Source organism: Myxocyprinus asiaticus, chromosome 14, assembly GCF_019703515.2.
Source record: "Myxocyprinus asiaticus isolate MX2 ecotype Aquarium Trade chromosome 14, UBuf_Myxa_2, whole genome shotgun sequence".
Taxonomy (NCBI): domain Eukaryota; kingdom Metazoa; phylum Chordata; class Actinopteri; order Cypriniformes; family Catostomidae; genus Myxocyprinus; species Myxocyprinus asiaticus.
The window spans coordinates 26,780,863-26,806,994 of NC_059357.1; the positions used below are offsets into that span (position 1 = coordinate 26,780,863).

Sequence of the window (26,132 nt, forward strand, 5' to 3'; positions counted from 1 at the left end):
AACAATTCAAAAAGGTAGTGGGCTGGTAAAAGTTTAAAAACCTCCTTTTAGCACAGCAGTTGATTGACAGGTTGAAGTTTCACACTATAACTCCTTCGTTTCACCGGACTCAAACAAGGAGAGTCAAAGTATATATCATAAAAGCCTATCTACTGTCATATATGTGCCATCATAATGTACGCTACACCCCTCTAAACTGGCAATACTTCGCAAAGTAACGATGGAAAAGCACGTCTATTTATATAATGCAAACAAGAAGTCACCATTGAAGAAACGGTACAGTGTCAGTATTCGGGAGAGGGCTCCCTTTGGTGGTCGGCTGAAGGGATACCAGTCTCATTCATTACACATGGATTGGATCTGTTGAACACATGACAGGCCACAATTGTAAGAGAGCCACAATGAAAGATTAATACAAGATAAAATGTATTTAATTATAAATCAACCATAACACAGTAATATAAAAAAACAATGGTTTATATTTGCGGTTTATATAATTGGTTATAGCCTATGGTTTCCAATAATTGGCCGATAAATATGGTGCATCCCTACAGATCATAAATACAGTGACCGATTCATCAGTGCATCCCTACAGATAGCATAATATTTTAATAATTTATTTTGATTTTAGTACAATAACAATATAAAAGCAAATTATTTAAATTGTCTTTATTATATCACACTTAACATTTATCTTAATTATTCTTTGTTATTTGTTTTTTACACAAAAATATATAACGACCTTTATATGTTTTATGAGGGGATCCCTCACAAGGTGTGTATATATATATATATATATATATATATAGAGAGAGAGAGAGAGAGAGAGAGAGAGAGAGAGAGAGAGAGAGAGAGCAACAGGTTATATACATACAACCTACATAGAGTAGTGTGACATATTTCAGTAAAACACAAGGCCACATAGTATATTTTCAAACACAAACATTTTAGAATATATAACTACAAACTGACACACCCAGTTCGCTCTCTCTCTCTGCATCTTTCTCTGTCTCTCTAGTGCGAGATGTTCAGGAAGCTGTGATGCTTCTGCTTTTTCTGTGGTTTCCTACTGCTCACACGCTTGCTCTCTTTCATTTGTGTAATACACACTAAAGTGCTTGGACAGGTGCCTTTATGTCAATTTGCAAACATCTGCATTTTCTTTTAAAAGAAACTTCTACAGGCTTGATCAGAGGAAAGCGGTAGACATACAGACAGTTTTGAGAAAGATGCTTCAACATCAACATCTAAGATCCTCACAGGACATGAGAGGCAGATTGCTAGACAAAGACCTGTTACACCAGTAATCAACAAGTTCAACAGAGACTGGAGAAGCTACATTTTTTTTAAAGGACCTCTATTGTCTTTATTGTGAAAGTATAAAGACAGGCATTTCTTGTTCCTTTTTTTCACTAAGCAAATGTGCATGTGAGTTTTCTCCTCCATTTTGAAATTGGAGGTTTTCTGTTTGCAAATTTGGATTATTTCAAATTCTCATTCTTTTCGAGAACTTTTTCAAGACCAGTTGCACAATTCTGGAGTTGATGAGATTAAGAACTTTACCTACTTGTGCTCAGTTGTTTTTGTCTGAAACAAGTCAGTCATTTCTAAACCCTAAACCTTGCTGTACTAACAGCATGTCCTAAAGAACAGAGTCCATGTGCTTCCACTTACACAGGACTTGACTGACTTGAGAATTGTGAACACTTCAGTGGATTTTACCAGTGGATCAGGTAGCTGTGGACTGAGATTGGGCTCTTGGAATTGTCAGTGGTTGTTCCAGACTCAGTTCAATATCCTGGAATTCCTAAGGAAAGTTGTGATGGGCAATGCACCAGGTGGGATGGAGCAGGTGGAGGGGCAGGAGGCCAGGAGCTCAACAGGGGCAGTTAACCCCAATCCCTCCATTTCTAAAAAGAAAAGTGCCCCACCCAAACTACCCATGCCCCCCGAGGAAGAGCTAGAAGAACGATTCAATGTGGTTTTGGTGAGTGCTTTATATGCAGACATGTAAACATTCTATTGTGCATTGCAACACAACATTTAACTCCTAAATAGTTAAGCTCCATGGAAGTCAATCTTGACACTTCCTGTTCTAATAAAAATAAGTGCTACTGTGTTAGAAATTAGATAAACAGTCACTATTTTCTTTCTCTTTTTTTAAATTTTGTATCTTACATACACACGAACAGACGCATATAGTAATGTAGCTGTACCAGCAAAAACAAGGAACTCCTTTTATTCTCAATGCAGAGAAGGAAGGCCCTTTTGCAGAAAAGACTCATACAAAATCAAAACTCACATTTGCAGTTATGTATATTATCAGCATTTCAAAACTCCCAAACTGCCACCTGAAATTTCCAAAGTTGCATCTGGATATGCAAATTAAGTAACATTTGGGAAAACGCTGCTGACATCCATCTGTTTCAGCTTTCTTACAGACTGGACATAATGCAATCCAATAACTGACACATTAGTTCCACATGGGCTTTCATTCAGGAACAGGCAGTGGCGGGATGACAAATAAGGCAATCTCTTAAGAGAAGTCATAAGACAAAAAGAGGTCCTATATATTCAGCTGACCTTTGATTCGACTTTCAATTCAGTGCAAGACACCAGTGGCATGTCGTCTTATCAGTGTCTATAATTTGTGACACATCAATCGGTTATCCATATGCAGCCACATTTGCTGGGCAATTCATTGTGTCATTGCTAACACTTTACAATTAAGTTGTATATGTTAACATTAGTAAATGCATTAGGTATCATGAACTAACAATGAACAATATATTTTCAGAGCATTTATCAATCTTGGTTATGAAAATACAATTGTTCATTGTTGGTTCATGTTAGTTCATAATGCATTAACTAATGTTTTATTTTATTTTATGTGAACAATGTATTTGTATATGTTTAAATTAACATTACCCAAGATAAATAAGTGCTGTGAAAGCATTGCTTATTGTAAGTTCATGTTGTTAACTAACTACTATTAACAATACAACCTTATTGTAACATGTTATTGTGTCATTTAATTAATTGTAGTTGAAACTAAGATATCTTCCATGCGTTCCACTTCAGCAACAAATGGCCTTTTGATCCTTTAAAGAATTATTAAAAATAAACAAAATATCATTGGTCAATTTGAAAATTGGCATTACGTTTGTCTGTTTCTGCTAAACTGCAAGCATTTGTGCATACATGTATGCTTTGTGATTATTAGAAGATGGCAAATATGCAAAACCATTGTATGTCATTGGATAGATTTATCACAGAGTCAAACTCTAAGAGTACCATAATTATCAGTTTACAATTATATACAAGTTAAAGTCTATTTCAATAAGCCCAGAACTGTACATCTGGTGCATTATATTAAGCTATTTCAATACAATCCAGCCACTACATTATTCACTATTTGTGCAGTACCAGTAGACCACAGTGGGTCCCCTCTCAACAGCACCTCGCACTTCTCTTTGTTCCTCCAGTAACCGCTATGTTTTTCTTAAAGCACTTTCATTCTTTTTGCACACAACTTAAAAAAAAGAAAAAAAAAAAGACCTGCTCAAAGCGGAAGCTTCTAGCTGCTTAGGAGGAAACACCCAAGAATGCAAAGTTTCTAGCCTGAACTTCACACCCTTCTCCACAAAACACACCCTCTTCATTTGGTTAACAGATGCAATTACTAAAGTATAAAACTTAAAGCTTAGGATGGATATTACATTTTTGCTAAAGTGTATTAGCTGTAAGACACTGAGCAACTTCAGCCAAATGCCAGTCTTTTGAGGAAGTGCCATTGCATCAGACTGATGACTGACACAGCATATGATCTTAAGAGGACAAAAACACTAAGGGGTAAATTAAGAGATGGGATAAGCACAAAGAATTGATAAACAATACAAAGTCTAAAGGAGGAAGAGAAATTGTGTTGCACATTTGGTAATTAAATAATTTATCATATTCCCTTCTCTATGTCTGCTTGACTGATGTCATTCATTAACAAATGGTAGCTGTCCTTGGTTCCCTTTTTATTACATGAACTGCAGCCCAAATGTTAAATCAGAAACGGTGGAAGAGTTTAAATAACATCTGCAATACACACTTGGTGAAAAGACTCACCATAAAATCTTGCCATATTAATGCAGAATCCTTAAGTTGCCATCGACAGAACCAAAAACATCAGCATAATGTCATTACTGAAAAACGTCTTTTATTCTTTCCCTTTATAGAAAAGTTTTTAACGTCCACATTAAGGTTGAAATGGAAATCAGCATTGTGTGATGGGTGCATACAGTCTCTGCCAGTAAAAAAACAATATGTCATGACTCAAAGCTAATCCCACAAAGTTTTTTCCCATTTGTTCACTTATAAATTTACATTTAAAGCTTTAACACTCATACTGAATTCATTAGAAGCATAGATCTGCTTACATGTTTGTACTGCTTGAGAAGATTTCATCTGATGTCCAGGTTATCTCTCTCTCTCTTCCCAGAGCACCATGAATCTGCCTCCAGATAAGATGAAGCTTCTGAGTCAGTATGATAATGAGAAGAAATGGGAGCTGGTCTGTGATCAGGTGAGATCACACAGATGCCTGTCTACCACCAATGTCATATAGAGATTAACTTTAACTCAATATACTTTTAAATAATTACAGCAAAGGAGAACTGATTCATCTTATTCTCAGTTTGACTTGTGACTTTACTATTCCTCTTATTATTATTATTATTTTAACATGAATTAGTCAATACAAGTTTTTCAGTTTTCTCTGTGCATTTTCATTATATTGCATGTCTGCAGTGTAGGTGTGACCTCTGAGGGGAAGTTTTCTGGTGGACTATGTTCAGACATACCATAAACTTAAATTAGATCTTTATTCTGTGACAAAGATGTCAAAACCAGACTGATTTTATACAATACTGTATATAAGTGCAATGACAAACTTATAAGCACACTGAAAAAATATTAAGCACCTAAAAATGTACTTCATGTGGTTACATCTAAATTAATTGGTTTGATTCTAGGATTAGATTAAGTAGAAATAGTTCCTTAAAGGAATATTCCAGGTTCAATACAAGTTAAGCTCAATCGACAGCATTTGTGGCATAATGTTGATTACCACAAAAATGTATTTCAGTTCGTCCCTCCTTTTCTTTAAAAACAGCAAAAATCGAGGTTACAGTGAGGTACTTATAATGGAAGTGAATGGGGCCAATTTTTGGAGGGTTTAAAAGGCAGAAATGTGAAGCTTATAATTTTATAAAAGCACTTACATTAATTCTTCTGTTAAAACTTGTGTATTATTTGAGCTGTAAAGTTGTTTAAATCGTCATTGTTACACGCATTTTAGGGTTTGTCGACATTACATTGTCATGGCACCAAAATTATAAAATTGGCTATAAATATACACAGAAAAGTTTTCACAATGAGAGCGAGACAAAGGGACCCAAAAGCAGAGGAAAAGTTCAAAGGATTTATTCACAATAAATGTCAACTGTGCTGGCGAAGTATAAGAATCCCAGCACCGGCTGCAGTAGCAGGGGGAGAAGTACGAGTATCCGTGCATGCCATGCAGAGGACAGACAGGAAGAGTGTGTTCGTAGACGGGTGTATGCGTTGTGGAAGTCAGGAGCAGATCCGTATTAAGTGTCCATTGAAGCATATAGTGAGGTGCAGAGAACAAAGCTCAGACGATTAGGAGGCCATAGTATTCCCGACACACGGGCAGAGATGAGGAATCCTCCACTGGCAATTCATGGGTGGCGAGAATAGGCATACAGCAAGCTGGAAGGTAACCACACTCCCGACACACGGGCAGAGACAGGCAAGCAAACAGATACACGAGATAGCACCAACTAGACAAAGAGAGCAAGGTTAGTTGCCTCACATCACACAACAATGCTCAAAACTCAGTCAACACTGAGCAACATTAAACATTCAACGTCTAACTACATTTAACAATCCAGTAAAGGACATGACACAAGAGGGGATTAATATAGGCATGAACAAACAAGGGGTAGGTGCCGCTCGCAGCTGAAAGTTGGCATGATCAGCGTTGCTATGGAAGCAATCAGGGTTCCCATGCCAGCGGCACCTGAAACACATGAGGGCAAAAACGTCAACATGCTTGGAACAAAACAAACAGGGAACGATGATGCCACGGTCCTCGTCAGACAAAACCCAACCTGACAAGGTGACAGGACCGTGACATCACCGGAGAGCGCACGGCAGTAACCAACAACTGGACCACACAAAGAACGTACACGAAACACAAGACAGACGGGACAATAATGCCACGGTCCCATCAGATAGAAAACCAACCTGACAAGGTGACAGGACCAAGACAAAAAGGTTAGAAAGCGATTTTATCACACTAAAATCATTTTAATACATATTGTATATGTCTTGTGGTTATACTTTTAAAACAGTGAGTATTTTAATGTTTACGGATTGGCCCCATTCACTTCCATTGTAAGTGCGTCACTGGAACCCAGATATTTGCTTTTTTCAAAGAAAAGGAGGTCAAGTCAAAATTCATTTTTGTGGTAATCAATATCATGCCACAAAAGCTGTCAATTGAGCTTAACATGTATTGAACCCAGAATATTCCTTTAAGGAAACAATTGCTGGTTACCACTTTTTACAGTGTACTGTTACCAGGGTCTATATGGCCTATAAATGTACAAAGTGTATTTTTTATGTCATTTTGTAATTTTCTGTATTTGTTATTGTGGATATTCTAGATTACTGTGACTAATCTACATTAGTGTCTGAAAATCAAATAGAAATAATAATAATAAAAAAAGTACAATTGAGACTCCAATCATATTGTAATTGAATCATCCAACCACTCCATAAACTTTAAGACGGATGAGGACTGTCAAAAAACAGTCACCGCATCTCTCTGAAATATTGGCACTATGGAGCCACATGATTTTTTGTGTGTGACAATTATTATTTTTTTTTACAATTTAATACACTAAACATACATTTTTTCACTAAGAACATGCGAAGTGATGCATTGCAACACCAAAGCGAGTGACAACACTGGATACTGGAAAACTAAAACTTCCATTACATTTTGAATGGTGGAACATTTCTGCGTTCAGGAAAAGGGTGGATACAACTGAGTGTACTATTAGTACAATTAGTTACATTTTGAGAATTTGTTAGTAATCTGTTTGAAAGAATTCAACTTATCAGTTTTAATACATTTACCAAAGGGCCACAACAGTGGTCGATAAACAAAATGACCGGTATGATATTGAACCTTTCTAGACACCGAGATAATTACACTGACACATGGGCGATTTTTGCATTAGAAGTGTATGTTTATGATATTCATTTTGTTTAATCTTTAATGAGAGTATTGAAGAAATAATGTATAATGCAAGTGCTTAAAATTTGTGAATAGGCAACTGAAAACGACAGAAGCCAGAGGGGGAAAACCACTGATATGAGGTCAAACTCTTATGGTGGTGAAACCGTGGCTGTACGCACTTCCTGTGTTAATATTTGTGTCTCTATGACAACTACGGATGCAAGCTTTGTAGTTGTTATAGCAACAGAAGCTCAACGTTGTAGGCTATATACCATCTTTTGGTGTATATGCATTAATACAACCAAGAAACAAATAAATCCCAATGGAAAGAAATATAATTTAGTAGTGTGCAATTATATATATACACAGTATAATATATATATATATATATATATATATATATATATATATATATATATATATATATACACACCACAAGTCTGTTCTGATTGGTTGACAGACGTTCTAAGATGTGCAATTATTTTCCAGTGATTGCATGGCCATGAAGTAGTTCCAGGTCTTGACACAAAACGGTTCTATATCACTTTGCCAAATTATTTATTTCAAACACACACACGTGTAGATACTCGAGTCATGACCAACAAACAGATCCTTGATGTCATCGCACCCCTGTGACTTGATAAATACAACAGTTTCTGTATTATCTGAAAAAACTTTGAATATCTGTGGAAAATACCCTCACGCTCAAGCCTACGTTGCTAGTTCTAATGTGATGCTTTCGAACAAGCAAGAAAGGCTTGGGCAGTACCAAAGCAAGATGCTGAACCTGTGGCAGAAGAAAGTAGTTCTACTCACATGTGTGTTTAAGAAAATGTCTTGAGATAAAACCCTGAACGATGTCTTGAGGTGTAGTAACCGTGGTATAAGCGGAATAATTGACTCCGGCCAGTTGAATTATTAAAAAAATGCACAACTGAGGTGAAATGGCCACTCTGCCACATTACCACCTTGGAGTGTGAATTATTTTTCAATAATTCAATGGACTGTGATCAATTATTAATTAAATACTGTATATACAGTGCATCTGGAAAGTATTCACAGCGCTTCACTTTTTCTACATTTTGTTATGTTACAGCCTTATTCCAAAATGGATTAAATTCATTATTTTCCTCAAAATTCTACAAACAATACCCCATAATGACAACGTGAAAGAAGATTGTTTGAAATCTTTGCAAATGTATTAAAAATAAAAAAAATAAAAAAATCACATGTACAGAAGTATTCACAGCCTTTGCTCAATACTTTGTTGAAGCACCTTTGGCACCAATTACAGCCTCAAGTCTTTTTGAGTATGATGCTACAAGCTTGGCACACCTATTTTTGGGCAGTTTCTCCCATTTTTCTTTGCAGGACCTCTCAAGCTCCATCAGGTTGGATGGGGAGCGTCGGTGCACAGCCATTTTCAGATCTCTCCAGAGATGTTCAATCGGGTTCAAGTCTGGGCACTGGCTGGGCCACTCAAGGTCATTCACAGAGTTGTCCCAGAGCCACTCCTTTGTTATCTTGGCTGTGTGCTTAGGGTCGTTGTCCTGTTGGAAGATGAACCTTCGCCCCAGTCTGAGGTCCAGAGCAGGTTTTCATCAAGGATGTCTCTGTACATTGCTGCATTCATCTTTCCCTCGATCCTGACTAGTCTCCCAGTTCCTGCCGCTGAAAAACATCCCCACAGCATGATGCTGCCACCACCATGCTTCACTGTAGGGATGGTATTGGCCAGGTGATGAGCGGTGTCTGGTTTACTCCAGACATGACGCTTGCCATTCAGGCCAAAGAGTTCAATCTTTGTTTCTCATGGTCTGAGAGTCCTTCAGGTGCCTTTTGGCAAACTCCAGGTGGGCTGTCATGTGCCTTTTACTGAGGAGTGGCTTCCGTCTGGCCACTCTACCATACAGGCCTGATTGGTGGAGTGCTGCAGAGATGGTTGTTCTTCTGGAAGGTTCTCCTCTCTCCACAGAGAAATGCTGGAGCTCTGTCAGAGTGACCATCGGGTTCTTGGTCACCTCCCTGACTAAGGCCCTTCTCCCCCGATCGCTCAGTTTGGCCAGGTGGCCAGCTCTAGGAAGAGTCCTGGTGGTTCCAAACTTCATCCATTTACGGATGATGGAGGCCACTGTGCTCATTGGGACCTTCAATGCTGCAGAAATTTTTCTGTATCCTTCCCCAGATCTGTGCCTCGATAAAATCCTGTCTCGGAGGTCTACAGACAATTCCTTGGACTTCATGGCTTGGTTTGTGCTCTGACATGCACTGTTAACTGTGGGACCTTATATAGACAGGTGTGTGCCTTTCCAAATCATGTCCAATCAACTGAATTTACCACAGGTGGGATCCAATCAAGTTGTAGAAACATCTCAAGGATGATCAGTGGAAACAGGATGCACCTGAGCTCAATTTTGAGTGTCATGGCAGAGGCTGTGAATACTTATGTACATGTGATTTTTTTCGTTTTTTATTTTTAAATAATTTCAAAGATTTCAAACAAACTCCTTTCACATTGTCATTATGGGGTATTATTGTAGAATTTTGAGGAAAATAATGAATTTAATCCATTTTGGAATAAGGCTGTAACATAACAAAATGTGGAAAAAGTGAAGCGCTGTGAATACTTTCCGGATGCACTGTATAACCTATATATGACATACTGTATATACAGTTGTGCTCAAAAGTTTGCATACCCTTGGAGAATTGGTAATATATGTATCATTTTTAAAGAAAACATGAGTGATCAGGCAAAACACATTTCTTTTATTTCTTATGGGAGTCATATTCAACTGTAGGTTATAACAGAATGGCACAATCATAAAACAAAACATGGCAACAAAGAAAAAAAAAAAAAAAATGACCCGTTCAAAAGTCTGCATACCCTTTAGCATCAATGACATCGTGCAGTCTTTTGTAATAGTTGTCTACGAGGCCCCAAATTCTTGCAGGTGGTATAGCTGCCCATTCGTCTTGGCAAAATGCCTTCAGGTCATGCAAAGTCTTTGGTCGTCTTGCATGAACCGCACGTTTGCGATCTTTTCCAGAGCAGCCTGTATTTCTCCTGAGGTTACCTGTGGGTTTTTCTTTGTATCCCGAACAATTCTTCTGGCAGTTGTGGCTGAAATCTTTCTTGGTCTACCTGACCTTGGCTTGGTATCAAAAGATCCCCGAATTTCCACTTCTTAATAAGTGATTGAACAGTACTGACTGGCATTTTCAAGGCTTTGGATATCTTTTTATATCCTTTTCCATCTTTATAAAGTTCCATTACCTTGTTACGCAGGTCTTTTGACAGTTCTTTTCTGCTCCCCATGGCTCAGTATCTAGCCTGCTCAGTGCATCCACGTGAGAGCTAACAAACTCATTGACTATTTATACACAGACACTAATTGCAATTTAAAAAGCCACAGGTGTGGGAAATTAACCTTGAATTGCCATTTAAACCTGTGTGTGCCACCTTGTGTGTCTGTAACAAGGCCAAACATTCAAGGGTATGTAAACTTTTGATCAGGGCCATTTGGGTGATTTCTGTTACCATTATGATTTAAAAAGGAGCCAAACAACTATGTGATAATAAATGGCTTCATATGATCCTTAAATAAAAGACAGTTTTTTTTTGCATGATCAATCATATTTTCAAAATCAATGCCAAAATTTCACAATTTCTGCCAGAGTATGCAAACTTTTGAGCACAACTGTATCTAAATGACTGCAAATCAGTCCATTCATTGTTTCTCTTTCTCCCTCTGTCCATCAGGAGCGATTCCAGGTGAAGAACCCTCCTTCAGCATACCTGACTAAAATCAGGAGCTTCTACCAGGACCAGGGTGGAGTGACATGCAGGGTTAGTACCATTACTCTTTACATCGCTCTGTTTTTGTTCTTTCCCTCACACCTCCATACTCTCTTTAATTTCTGTGTCTATATCATGTCAGTTCTGACACCCACCTTTAGAAAGGTCAGGTGGAATCACAATTTAAAATTCTTGATGTGAGATGAGTAATTTTCTTTCACGTAATTACTGAGCTTATCTCTCTGTGATCTCTTCTCCACAGTTCAAGAAGCGTGTGCAGGAGTCAACTCAGGTCCTGAGAGAGCTAGAGATCTCTCTGAGAACCAATCACATAGGGTTAGTGTGCAGCTTTATTACACCATTTTGCATTACTGAAACACAAGCAGTGCTGATATACAGTACAGTTATGTCAGGTATAACTCATACAAAAGCTTCTCATTTGAGCAGTTTCACCAATTGTCTAATCGTGGGCAATCTCAGGTATGTTTTGGATGAAATTGCGCTTTGCTGACCTGAATGTCCAAAACCTTCATAAGACCAGATATTTCCTGATGTACTCGATTTTCTATACATTTTTTATTCTTGTTTCTTTATCTGTTTTCTGTTTTTATGTCTCTCTGTAGGTGGGCTCAGGAGTTTCTGAATAAGGAAAACCAAGGCTTAGATGTCCTGGTGGACTATTTGTCCTACGCTCAGAGTGATGCGCCGTAAGTCTACGCTTTGATCACTAACATCAACACCATTGCAGTCATATAATGAGTCATTGTCCATAAAGACCTTATAACTAGCTCCTAGCTTTAAACTCTCAAGAAATAAACAGAATTCACTTAATTAAATGAAGTCTCTGAAAAAAATCCCGTGCCGACATGTTTCCCAGGTTTGAAGTGGAATCTATGGAAAATGGCGGCTCAATATCCGACAACAGGAGACTCTCAGAGAGATCAGTCGAAGATCTGGCCAAAAACATCAACCATTCTTCCACACATGGGATGACCAAAGCAGCACGTGCACTCACTGTTAGGTGAGTTTCTATCAACACATCGCACATACAATGATCTATGCTCTGTGGGCATCATTCAGTACAGAGAGATGACTGATTCATCCTGCATTTCGCTTACAGATTAAAGGTCATGTCTGGCATGTTCTAAACCTTGCACCTGGCACTGCTTTATGTACATGACTATTTTTGCATTAAAATAGACTGAACTTTTACAGGTTCTCCATGTCATTCTTATGCAGATAGGCTTATTTGTTCCCATTTCCAGTACTCATCTTTAGTTCATTCTGTGTCCATTTCAGAATAACTTCCTTGGCCCATAGCAGGAAAACTCGAAATGCTCGTTTAGCCACGCAGAGGGATGATGTTCACTTGTGCATTATGTGTCTGCGTGCTATCATGAATTATCAGGTACGTGGAGTGAGGAGCGCATTCAAACACCAGACACAACTAATCTAAAGGTCATTTCATTTTATGTGACTCATCTGTTCTTTTTATAAACAGTCTGGCTTCAACTTAGTCATAAATCACCCCAGATGTGTCAATGAAATTACACTTGGTCTCAACAACAAAAACCCCAGGTATATTAACTTTTCTGTGTGTGCGTGTGGGTTGTATGTGCTTGCGTCAGTGTTTGTGAATTCATAATACATTTGAATACACTGTGCATATATCATGCAGGACTAAAGCTCTTGTGTTGGAGCTGTTGGCAGCAGTGTGTCTAGTTAGAGGAGGACATGACATCATCATCTCAGCCTTTAACAACTTTAAAGAGGTAAGATGATTGGCCGAGCACACATACTGTACACACACACACACACACACACACACACACGCACACAAAATATATAGTATTTACATATACTGTATTAATTGCTCATGACACAAATCGTGTGGGTTTTAACTATACAAATACCCTGCAGACACAAAAGAAGTACATAAATACTTGCATGGTTTTAGAATAGGTTTGTGAATAGACTATTGTGCTAAACACTCACCTGTATGTGTGGCCCTCTCGGTCAGGTGAGTGGAGAGAAGAACCGCTTTGAGAAGCTCATGGAGCACTTCATGAATGATGACAGCAACATAGACTTCATGGTGAGCTCTGATCTCTCAGCTAAATCCAACTAAGTATCACCTAAGAATCAGATGACAATTAGACTGCTAATTAACAATTTTTTTCATAGGTGGCTTGTATGCAGTTCATTAACATTGTTGTCCACTCAGTAGAGAACATGAACTTCCGTGTACATCTTCAGTATGAGTTCACAAAGCTGGGTCTTGATCAGTACTTAGACGTGAGTCTACAACTGTGCAGCTTACTAGTTTATAAAAGCATAACCGCTTACACTAACTTAACTCAGGTTTGGATATTGGCTTTTAGATGTGTTTTACTTTACCATTTATCAAACTGTATTGTTTTTAAAGTTCAAACTCCTCATTAATTTGAAATTAAATATATAACATTTATTCTAAATTCATAAAATGTACACACTTTTAAGATTCCTCAGCTCAGTCAGATGGAAATTTGTCATAAAATTGAAATGCATAAATCTTGAAAACAGAGTCTATGCAATTTAAATATATCCTAAAAAAAAAAAGCATAATATATCCTTCTATCGTAACATACAACTGCATGTTTGATGTGTGTGGCATCAGTCCCTAAAGGAGATGGAAAGTGAGAAATTGCAAGTGCAGATCCAGGCATACTTGGATAATGTGTTTGATGTTGGAGCTCTGCTGGAAGATGCAGAGAATAAAGCAGAAATAACGGAGCATTTAGTGGAACTGCAGGAGACCAATTCACAGGTTAGAAACACAAATGCATTGTACACGCAGACACATTTGAACATAATCACCTATGGCACATAAAACACATAGCTGTAAGTATTATACTGTAAGTATGCTGTATTCTTGTATTATAGCTGAATGCTAGACTGCAAGAATATGAAAATGGGGCTGTGGAGAAAATAGTAGAACTGGAGCAACAACTAATGCAGGCCACTAAAGAGTCAGCACTGTTGAAGGTACCACACTGCCTTTTCCTCTCTCTCTTTCTCAGTGTTCTCGCCCTGACTGAATTGCAATTTAGGATGAGAATTGGTTTGCAAACCCATGAGGATCGGTTTGCAATGGTTCTCTGATGCAGAATCAAGATGTAATTGACATTGTATTACATCCAAATACTGCCTTAATAGACCACTTGTGCCTTTTTGTACTTAAAAGTATTATACGTTTGTTTTGTACTCTAAACCTTTATATGTGTGTGGCAGGAGAGCTTGCGAGAGTCCTGCACCCAGGTGAGCACTCTGCAGCACAGAGAGCGGGAACGAGAGATTCAGAGAGAGAGAGAAAGAGAGCAGGAGCGGCTGTCTAAACCATCACAGGTAGAGAGAGATAGAGACAGAGAGAAGGTGAGCGAGGAGTCCAAACTGGAGCTAAAACTGAAGGAACTGCAGGAGAAGGGTTTAGTCCGACTGGAACGCACATCTTCTGGAAGCCTGGACATTGAAGTCATTCCAGTGACTGTAGAAAACATTGTCACTCAAACAGGTAGGAGTACTTGTTCACAAAATCAAAATTAATTAGTTAATTATAATTACATTTAAAGACTCACTCTTTTAAACTAAAAGGTTAGCATTTTATAAAAGAGTGAGTTTAGCATCTTATGAAAAATAATAGCTGGTAATGAGCTCTGAAAAGATTATTAACCAAGCGGTCATTCAGATCAAATGCGTATTTGCTGAAAAAAGCTAGACACAGTGCAATAAATAGAACAGAAAGCAGGTATCTTGAAATATGGTCTTAAGTTTTATTTTACTTGACACAGCATCTAAAAAATGCAAGTAGGTATCGCTGTAGGCTGGAGATCTCCAAATGGGGGCGGAATCTCCAAAAGAGGGCAGGGTTACTCCAGAAGGGAGCGGGGTTACTCCAAAAGGTGGTTGTGCCAACTCTGTAAGGGGAACTTACACATACAGTTAGGGTTAGGTTAGGAGTTCCGTATATCTTTGCTGGTGGTTTAGAGCCCCTGCCTCTTTCCGGAGCTCTGCCTGCAGCTTTATCCTCCTTAAAAAAAACTTGCCGCTCCTGTGCAAGATGCTGAAAAAACAGTGAGACATAATGCAACGGTCAAAAACTTCTGTCTAGTGCATAGAAAAACAATGCAAAAGCAGCGCAGAAGTACAGTGTAACATGTTTGGTGTGAAAAGCCCCTAAGGACCAATTACAACTCAACCATTTCTTGATATCATGTCCATGCAATGTAAAAACTCTGTTTTTAACATTCACAGTGTCAGTGTCAGCGCCAGCTCCTCAAGCCCCAACCCCTCCAACAGCAGCCCCACCCCCACCTCCGCCCCTACCTGACGCTATGGCACCCCCGCCTCCACCACCACCACCACCACCCCCTCTTCCTGGATCTGTAGCTCCTCCTCCTCCCCCTCCTCCTCCACCTCCTGGTGGTGGACCACCACCACCCCCGCCCCCACCTGGCTGTGGGCCGCCGCCCCCCCCCGGCACTCCTCCTACCCCTGGGGCTGATGCAGGTGAAGGGACCAAACTTTTACAATTAAATAGAGTATACAAAGACATGCAGTAAGCTTGGAGGACCTCATAGTCATGTTCTCCATTCTTTCACACAGAAACGAAGAGCCGTAAGCCTATTCAAACAAAGTTTAGAATGCCTCTGTTAAACTGGCAGGCTTTAAAGCCCAGTCAGGTGGAAGGAACTGTGTTCAGCGAGCTGGATGATGAGCAGGTTTTAGGGGTAAGAGCAATCTATCTACCCAGCTGAAAAGACCAGCACTGCTGGTCACCAGCTTAGTTTTGTTTTTTGGGTGCTGGTCCTCCAGCAAGGAATGCTGGTGTGCTGGTGACCTTACCAGGCTTTTAAACTAGTTTAACCAGCTTCATAAGACCATGCTGGTCACCAGTTTCACCAGCTAGACCAGCACCAAATTAGCACTAACCAGCATGGTAATTGCATGCAGGTTTAGCTGGTCTTTGTGCCAAGAATTCCTGTCTTTAACGTGCTTTCTCTTTCCCAGGAGCTGAATATGGACCTGTTTGCGGAGCAGTTTAAGACCAAGGCTCAGGGTCCTCCAGCAAATCTTTCTAAGATCAAAGTGAAGGTGGCTGAGAAGGCCCCCAGTAAGGTGTCTCTGATGGAGGCAAATAAAGCCAAGAACCTTTCCATCACCCTCCGCAAGGGAGGAATGACCCCCAATGACATCTGCACAGCTATTGAGACGTATGCATCTCTCCTGATCTTTGATACATACAGAGCTGAGCCACTCAAGTTTTGCTGGTGAACAGCAAGCTAAGCTGATATAGCAATCTGTAGCAGTATAGAAATGCATGCTTAATCTTCTCACTGGCTTGTTCTCCTGCAGATATGATCAGCAGTCTCTGAGTCTAGACTTCCTAGAGCTGCTGGAACGTTTTATCCCCTCAGAGTATGAGATGAAGCTACTCCAGAACTACGAGAAGGAAGGACGCTCACTAGAGGATCTGAGTATGGAGGACCGTTTTATGAGCCGCTTTGGCAAAATCCCACGCCTTGCTCAGCGAATCAGTACCCTCACCTTCATGGGCAACTTCCCCGAGAGTGTAAAACGTCTGCAGCCGGTCAGTTCAAATCACAGTTCAGGTGCATGCAAAAATGCATGTTGCGTAACTGAATTTGATGAAAAAAAAAAAACATCCATTTGTTCCATCTGTTTCTGTAGCAACTGGATGCCATCATTGCAGCATCTGTGTCCCTCAAGTCTTCATCTAAACTGAAAAAAATGTTAGAGGTGATTAGCCCAGTCTTTCACATTTGTGCTTAAAGGTATTAATGCTGTGCTCCTTCAAGGCAGTTTAAGCTCACTTGTCAATCTCCTGCTTCAGATCATACTGGCATTTGGAAACTACATGAACAGCAGTAAAAGAGGAGCAGCATATGGGTTCCGTTTGCAGAGTCTTGACCTGGTAAGTGAGTTTGTAGACAGTAAATGTAGAATAAATGAGCATTTATGAGTTGCAAAAATAGTTCACCCAAAAATGAAAATTCTTACATGAAAACTACTTACACATGCTGTTGTTGTAAATCCGTAAGAATTTATCTCAACCATGGAACGGGAGAGGAGACGTTAGGCAGAATGTTAGTCCCAGTCACCATTTTATTTCATTGCATTTTTTTTTTCTATGAAATGAAAGTAAATGGTGACTGAGGCTAACATTCTGCCAAACATCTGCTTCTGTATTCTACAACAGAACAAAGTCATATGTGTCAGGTATAGCAAAAGGGAAAAGGATTCAATTGCAGAGCAGGTATAAGTGAAAACGTTTTTAATAATGAAAATGGAAAAAAGAACCAAAACAGTGCAAAAAAAATAATAAATAAGAACAGAGCAAAATACAAACTACACAGGAGAACACATACAAACAAGGGATATTGCACAAGACAATCCAGCAAGATAAAAATGAAAAAGACAGGTATATATACACAGAAGGGTATTGGGGAACAGGTGAAACTAATAAACAAATGAGGGCTGATGAGAGGGTGTGGCCAAGGAGCAAACAAACAAGGAGGGGTAAGAAGAGCACATGGCAAAACACAAACAAAGCCATGTGCTTAACAAAGACAGGACAGCACATAACACAGAGAACAAGAAGGACAGGGCATGATAAAAAATGGAAAACCAGGACAACACAAATACATAAAAAATACAGAGATGACAGGATCCTACTACAAAAAGTAAACAATAAAAACCAAAACAAAGATGCCGGTGTATGTTGGTGCGCCGGTATTTGTCGTGGGCAATGCACATGGGTGATCTCCGGAGGTCGTAGCAGGGGTGGCACACTATCGTGGGTGTTGATCTGTCTCTTTTGGGTCCTTCCCAGGAGCTGGGCCCCACAAAGATTTTACCTTCCCTTCAAGACTGTGTCTTGTGAGACACAAAGTTTTATTCCTGCAGGGGGCGCTTGACGCTCTGAAAACCGAATACTCCATGCATCCTCATTTTATATCCCTTTGGAATCATTTTACACTGGATAGTTATTTTTCATTAAAACTGATAATTGCAAGGATACATACCTGTAAATAGGATTCCTCCTCATTATCTATAAAAGCATTAAAAAAAAATCCTCATCCAGTAATAATAATCGACTTCGAATGGCCCATCTTGGCCAGCGCTGAGAAAAGTAACAGGTACCACATGACACCGCTGTCAGTGGTTATTGGAATAGGATTGTGGTAAGAGACAGGGTTAAGCCTATGTTTTTTGACAGGTTTGTTACTCCTGGACCAGCAAAAGATACTGACCCAGGCAAAATCATGATTACCATATCTACCGCTAAATCTGTCTTTTGTGGCCACAGTAGAACTTAAAGTGTTCTCTCTGTCTCACTTTCTTGTGTCTTTCAGCTGTTGGACACTAAGTCCACAGACCGCTCCCAGACGTTGCTGCACTTTATTGCGAATATGGTGCAGGAGAAATATCCAGAGCTGACCAATTTCCACACTGAACTCCGCTTTGTAGACAAGGCTGGTCTGGGTATGACATACACTGCATCACAATTAACTCCCTCTACATACATACTAATGTTATTAATATATTTATTTTACAACATAAAAATAAATACACTGATTAATATCAATAACTAGATAATAAAATAAATATAGATTACAATTATGTATATACAGTATATGTTAAATTTTGTCTCCTCTCTTTCTCCTTTCTCATTCCATCGCTCTCTCAGTCTCTTTGGACAGTGTGCTGCAGGATGTGAGATCTCTGGAAAGAGGGATGGAAGGGACCAAGAAGGAATTCTTGGTGCAGGATGACATTCTAGCACTGAAAGAGTTTGTTAAAGCCAACAGTGATGTGCTAGATTCACTTGTTAAAGATGGCAAGACAGCACAGGTGAGACCACAGGAGCGTGCATTCTACATGCGTTAAAAAACAAATAAATTGGCTTGGCTCGTAATAATTTTTATGATAGAATAAAATGCTGTCATTTTCTCTTCTGCAAAAAAGGAGGCATACATTTCTGTAGTTGAGTACTTTGGAGAGAACCCAAAGACAATGCAGCCTTCCATGTTCTTTCCACTCTTTGTCAAGTTTATCAAAGCTTATAAGGTGAGAGATACAGTATCATTTACATATAGTACACCTATAAACTGCTTATTTTGATACTATCGAAAATATCCATATCAAGACATATATGTATTCAGAGCACATTTTGATACATGCTTATGGGAATTGTTTGAAGTGTAAGAATAGAAAGTTAAATAGGCATGTTAAAGAAGCTAAGATCAATACAAAGATTATTAAATACTGTGACGGTTTATTATTGTCTGTCACACTACAGCAAGCAGAAAATGATAATGAACTGAGGAAGAAACGGGAGAGTGCAGCAGAAGAACAGACAGCCCCCTCACCAAAGAAGAAAGACAGCTCCCCTCAAAAGGTCAGAAAAATAGAAATTTATTGACTACATAAATGGCATAACCAGTGGAACAGCACAACTGAAGTGAATACCCTGAAATGCTTTGCTTTTCTCTGGTCAGGGCCCCACGATGCCCAAAATGCCTCAGATGGACCTGATCGCAGAGCTGAAGAAGAGACAGGTGAAGCCCCAAGTCACAGATGGAGCCATTGAGGACATCATCACAGGTAAAGATGTAGTATGAATTGCCAAGATGAATGTTAAAGCATGGCAAAATATGTAAAAAGGCACATTCACTTTTTTTTGGTTTGTTGTCATATTACAGCTACTTGTTATGGTTAAAACTTGCAAGGAAGATTTACCACCTGTTTTTAAAAATGAAAATTCTCCTCATTTACTCACCTTAATAACATCCCAGATGTGAATGACTCCTCTGCTGAACACAAAAATGTTTAGAAGAATATTTCAGCTCTGTAGGCCCATACAATGCAAGTGAATGGTGACCAAAACTTTGAAGCTCCAAAAAGCAGATAAAGGCAGCATAAAAGTAATCAATAAGTCTCCCGTGGTTCAATCAATGTCTTCTGAAGCGATCCAGTTGGTTTTGGGTGAGAACAGATCATGATTTCAAGCTCCATTACATTTCCTATTGCGGCAGCTCGCGCTCTGCATATGTGTCAAGTGCTAGGAAGTGTACGCAAGCTTGAAATCACGATCACCAAGGAGACTGTTGTCAAGATGTACAGTGAAATAGGAGATATATTTTGGTCTCTTCACACCCAAAACCAACTGGATCGCTTCAGAAGACATTAATGAAACCACTGGAGACTTATGGATTAATTTTATGCTGCCTTTATCTGATTTTTGAGCTTCAAAGTTTTGGTCACCATTCACTTGCATTGTATGGACCTACAGAGCTGAGAAATCCTTCTAAAAATCTTCGTTTGTGTCCTAAACAAGAAAGAAAGTCATACACATCTGGGATGGAATGAGTGAGTAAATGATGAGACAATTTTCATTTTTGGATGAACTACTCCTTTAAACAACTTATTTTTGCCCAGAAATATTATGCAAATCATGCAAAATTGTATTCATTAGGCTGTACCAGTGTCGACTTTAAGACAACATTAAATGCTGCAGTTTTAAATATTGAATTGTGCTGTATATCCAATGTATGTTGTCTGTGATATCAGATGAATTAAGAAAGGGTTTCTAAAAGTTTCCCCCAGTGATTCTGACCATGAAAGCTTCTGTTAGTGTCTGGAAATCCTTCAGACTTCATAGAAAAGAGAATCTGAATTATAAGACCGCTAACATGTGCATGTATGTTGTCAGATTTGAGAAATTCACCTTACAGAAGAGCTGATGGGCGGAGATCAGCTCCACGGCAAGACAACTGAGGGTTACCTGAAGAGACAGTTCTTCTGTCCTGCCCACTGCACAGTCCTGTACATACTGCACATACATAAAGCCTCTCCTTTTCTTTATATAGTAAATATAAAGAACAACTCAATCCACAGTACCAGCAAACACATTTACACATACAGATGCATCTCAATAAATTAGAATGTCGTGGAAAAGTTCATTTATTTCAGTAATTCAACTCAAATTGTGAAACTCGTGTATTAAATAAATTCAGTGCACACAGACTGAAGTAGTTTAAGTCTTTGGTTCTTTTAATTGTGATGATTTTGGCTCACATTTAACAAAAACCCACCAATTCACTATCTCAAAAAATTAGAATATTTTGAAATGCCAATCAGCTAATCAACTCAAAACACCTGCAAAGGTTTCCTGAGCCTTCAAAATGGTCTCTCAGTTTGGTTCACTAGGCTACACAATCATGGGGAAGACTGCTGATCTGACAGTTGTCCAGAAGACAATCATTGACACCCTTCACAAGGAGGGTAAGCCACAAACATTCATTGCCAAAGAAGCTGACTGTTCACAGAGTGCTGTATCCAAGCATGTTAACAGAAAGTTGAGTGGAAGGAAAAAGTGTGGAAAAAAAAGATGCACAACCAACCGAGAGAACCGCAGCCTTATGAGGACTGTCAGGCAAAATCGATTCAAGAATTTGGGTGAACTTCACAAGGAATGGACTGAGGCTGGGGTCAAGGCATCAAGAGCCATCACACACAGACGTGTCAAGGAATTTGGCTACAGTTGTCGTATTCCTCTTGTTAAGCCACTCCTGAACCACAGACAATGTCAGAGGCATCTTACCTGGGCTAAGAAGAAGAAGAACTGGACTGTTGCCCAGTGGTCCAAAGTCCTCTTTTCAGATGAGAGCAAGTTTTGTATTTCATTTGGAAACCAAGGTCCTAGAGTCTGGAGGAGGGGTGGAGAAGCTCATAGCCCAAGTTGCTTGAAGTCCAGTGTTAAGTTTCCACAGTCTGTGATGATTTGGGGTGCAATGTCATCTGCTGGTGTTGGTCCATTGTGTTTTTTGAGAACCAAAGTCACTGCACCCATTTACCGAGAAATTTTGGAGCACTTCATGCTTCCTTCTGCTGACCAGCTTTTTAAAGATGCTGATTTCATTTTCCAGCAGGATTTGGCACCTGCCCACACTGCCAAAAGCACCAAAAGTTGGTTAAATGACCATGGTGTTGGTGTGCTTGACTGGCCAGCAAACTCACCAGACCTGAACCCCATAGAGAATCTATGGGGTATTGTCAAGAGGAAAATGAGAAACAAGAGACCAAAAAATGCAGATGAGCTGAAGGCCACTGTCAAAGAAACCTGGGCTTCCATACCACCTCAGCAGTGCCACAAACTGATCACCTCCATGCCACGCCGAATTGAGGCAGTAATTAAAGCAAAAGGAACCCCTACCAAGTATTGAGTACATATACAGTAAATGAACATACTTTCCAGAAGGCCAACAATTCACTAAAACATTTTTTTTTTTTATTGGTCTTATGTATTCTAATTTGTTGAGATAGTGAATTGGTGGGTTTTTGTTAAATGTGAGCCAAAATCATCACAATTAAAAGAACCAAAGACTTAAACTACTTCAGTCTGTGTGCACTGAATTTATTTAATACACGAGTTTCACAATTTGAGTTGAATTACTGAAATAAATGAACTTTTCCACGACATTCTAATTTATTGAGATGCACCTGTATATGCTAACAATTAATATTACTTTGTTTTTTTTCTGCTAAAAAAGTTAATTTTGCTAAATGTATAAAATGCTCAAATAATATGACAACAGTTCTTTTTATAAATAATATTAATGAATATAATATTTTTTGTATTTAAAACAAAAAATGAAAGAGAGACAATTGTACAGAAATGAAACATGTTTGATCAATTTTGGACCCTGAAACCAAAAAAGACACAGTGGAATTTTTGTTGTAGAAGAGAGCTGTACTTTATTAGACACACAACCACAGCAAGTATGTACAAAATGTCTCAGCTCTCAGTGTTTTCTCACAGGAAATAATAATAAAGTCACATTTCTCACAAAGTTATCATGGCATCCACACTGATAAATGTATTTATTTTCCTTCTGTTTCTGTAGGTGTTATATTTATATATCTTATTTGTATAGAAATTCTCAGTTGGTATATAACTCTGCTCTGGAGAAAAGGGCACGCACCTTCACTGGTGTGTTGATGGTTAGAGCCGAGTTCTATCTGCTCAGTCATTCAGTAATAAACACTCAGAGCTTGCCAATTAAATCTGGTTACCACATCACCACAGATTACAGTAAGACTGGACATGTCTGAGCCACAAAGATATCAGACATATAAAAAGTCTTTTTTTTCCATCCTACATCGACTCTACAGCTGTGAGCGTCTTATTTCAGTGTATTTGACCACACTATCTCTCCTTTGACACTTTAAAAAAAAAAAAAAAACATTTAGATAACTTTGTTTTTTAAAATCATCTGCACCGTGCAATTGATTTTAGAATGTACATGCATTGCTATAATGATTGTTTTTATTATTTTTTAACATTTTAATATATACCTTATAACTCCATCTTTTAAATAAATTTTTTTTTTTTTTTTTTGGACAACAATTTTGTAGGACTCTCTAATAATTATGGCTCTTATTTACATGTTATAGTCTTATTATTTATCTTTTCTCTTGTATAGTATTTTATTGTTCTTTGATGCCAGAATTTTGTAACATCCACACATTCATGTAGAAAAATCTCACATAAGGGACTAAAGATCTCTGGTAAAATACAGTTTTTTCCACCATGTAACAAAGAATGCTATGTGTGCTATATCTTTGCCTGGTAAACCAGACATAACTAGCCATTCGCAAAAACATCCAGCTCCTCCTATTAACTGCTGCCTTTTTGGTAAAAACATAGAGGTCCAAAAACCTGCAACCCAAAATGAGCATGTCTGAGTGTAAAAGAAACATTGAAATAGCGATTTCATTGACCAAGGCATTTGTAAATTGACTCAAAATAGCTGTTTGTCAGTAGTGTCTTTAGAATTAGCAATGTAGCTGCAGTATTGTTCGCTTCCACTAGAAGGCAAATGAGGGACATGCCTTCAAAGTTCCAACATTTACTTCTCCATCAGATCCACAAGATACATTTTCCCCAAAACAACAAATGAGCAGCTAGTAAGTTACATTCTCAAGTCACAATACAGATAAGAGCTTCAGAAATATTACTGGATCAGTAACCTGATTTCACATAAAATTCACACAGTTACCACACATATCAGAATTATTTTGACTGTCTGGCTGGATAGACAGTATTTGGAGTAATCAAGCACTTATAAGTAAAACAACCCATAAAAAATTATAATTAACAAAACTATTAATCTGTCCTTGGTTAAAATGCAGCTATATATATTACATATGAACTGGGCTGTACAGATTTTCAACTCAATATACAAAACCCATATATATTCAAAACACAATTTTCTAGTGTGCTATATATATTACAAAAACAAAAATATGTATAAAGAAGTCTCAGTTAATATAAAATCAACAACAAAATATTCAAACGCAAATTTGCATTATACATTTTTGACCAACCATGTTAAGTGAAAAATAAACTTTAAAGATGTATTTGTATATCATGTCTGAGCTGATATCTTCCATTCAAGTGTTTTGTTACTTAAAATAATAATAATAATAATAATAATAATTTCATCAACTTCCTACATACCCATACAGCTTCAGAGGGGTCAGCGATTTTAAAAGTATCTTTTCTTAGCTCTTATTTTCTGTGCTTTACTTAGAAGATGCAGTGTACCCTGACAGGAAGTGCTGTAGTTTCTTAGTATCTCCATCCGAGCATGAAACCCATTCTGCTTTCTGATAAACCTTAGCCATTATGGTAATGGTTTGATCATTTATGCTACATGGATTGCTAAATATATCTCATTTGCTAGTATTTTAACAGTGGTTTGAGTTCCTAAATAGGCCTTTAGCAATAATGCTGTGAATATACTGTTAAGATGGCTGGGAACTTTCAAATGTATTTTGACCTTGCATTTTAGGGAATTAGCAATAGCGTATGGGTGCTTTGTATTCACCACAAACACTACAATGGTGAAGCAGCCCCACACCATGAACATCAAAAACTGCATTCAGTTGCTCAACTTTTTTGTACAAATAGTACAAATAAACCATGAATGAGTGGGCAGAATTTAAAATGAGGAACACAGTGATGCTTCATATCAAAGCACTGCTTTTCTCTATCACTCATATATTAACACATTCAAACAGCACTGTAGTCAAGCCATGACATCAAGACTTGGTGTCTTAAATTAAGAGGATACCATGCATGTACCAGCTAAAGGCTGACCTTTCTACCTTTTGCCGTGCCTCCCATGTGAATCATTGAGCATTCCTGACATGAATTTCTGTCCAATTTGAACCCAAGACACAGAGTTACACCACTAATCTCTCCTCTGGCAATATACTTGCGACATTGACGCATTGCTTAACCCATTATTTAAACCCTGCACCACGAGCAATCAATTTAACCCATTTGTTGGTCAGAAAGCTGGAAAAATCTCCCCTCTCTCCCTATTCATCTTATTCTGTTCCATCTCTCTCACCTTTTCACATTTAAATTCTCTGGGCTTACAAGAAAATCTGCAGGTTGCGACATTTGCAGATTCACAACATAGGAATACCCCTGATTGATCTTTGTAAATGTCATAGGGGCTGGAATGAGTATAGAAGATGAGATAAACTGAGCCTCAATGCCAAAATTCTGTATGTACGCTATAGCTTTCCTCAGTATCATAAATGTGCTGCCGTGCAAAGCCAAATTTAACTAAAAAAACATAACTTTTTTCAATTATTTTTATTTTTTTTAAATTGAGAAATCAGGTCTCTCAGACTATATTTTGTCCTGTGACAGATGGGTTTGGCTTATATGCTCAGATTCAGAGACAACAGAGCATGAAATTTGCATGAACTACAAAAAACACCAAAAATGTATTATTCCCAGTTTCAGTGTTGGCATACTTACTGCATCTGGCCTTTGTAGTGTGGAGAACAGTGAAACACTTGTAACTGTTGACATATTCATCTTTCCTGATGAAAAGACTGGCATTGCTGGTCACCAGTTTGGATGCTGGTATCCATCAT

General features: G+C 38.4%; 1 protein-coding gene across 1 annotated transcript; it reads left to right on the forward strand.

The window, feature by feature from the left end:
* The first annotated feature begins 1,068 nt into the window (after positions 1-1,068).
* Positions 1,069-21,153, forward strand: LOC127451829 (formin-like protein 1). The gene is made up of 26 exons (XM_051716797.1): positions 1,069-1,987; positions 4,490-4,573; positions 11,079-11,165; positions 11,377-11,450; positions 11,738-11,821; positions 11,992-12,135; positions 12,414-12,522; positions 12,616-12,692; positions 12,793-12,886; positions 13,135-13,209; positions 13,299-13,409; positions 13,771-13,920; positions 14,037-14,138; positions 14,385-14,664; positions 15,405-15,659; positions 15,756-15,880; positions 16,161-16,363; positions 16,506-16,740; positions 16,842-16,910; positions 17,005-17,085; positions 18,527-18,656; positions 18,862-19,025; positions 19,140-19,241; positions 19,474-19,572; positions 19,673-19,778; positions 20,887-21,153. The coding sequence occupies exons 1-26, from the start codon at positions 1,823-1,825 to the stop codon at positions 20,949-20,951; spliced, it is 3,270 nt and encodes a 1,089-aa protein (XP_051572757.1). The 5' UTR covers positions 1,069-1,822; the 3' UTR covers positions 20,952-21,153.
* The last annotated feature ends 4,979 nt before the right edge of the window (positions 21,154-26,132 follow it).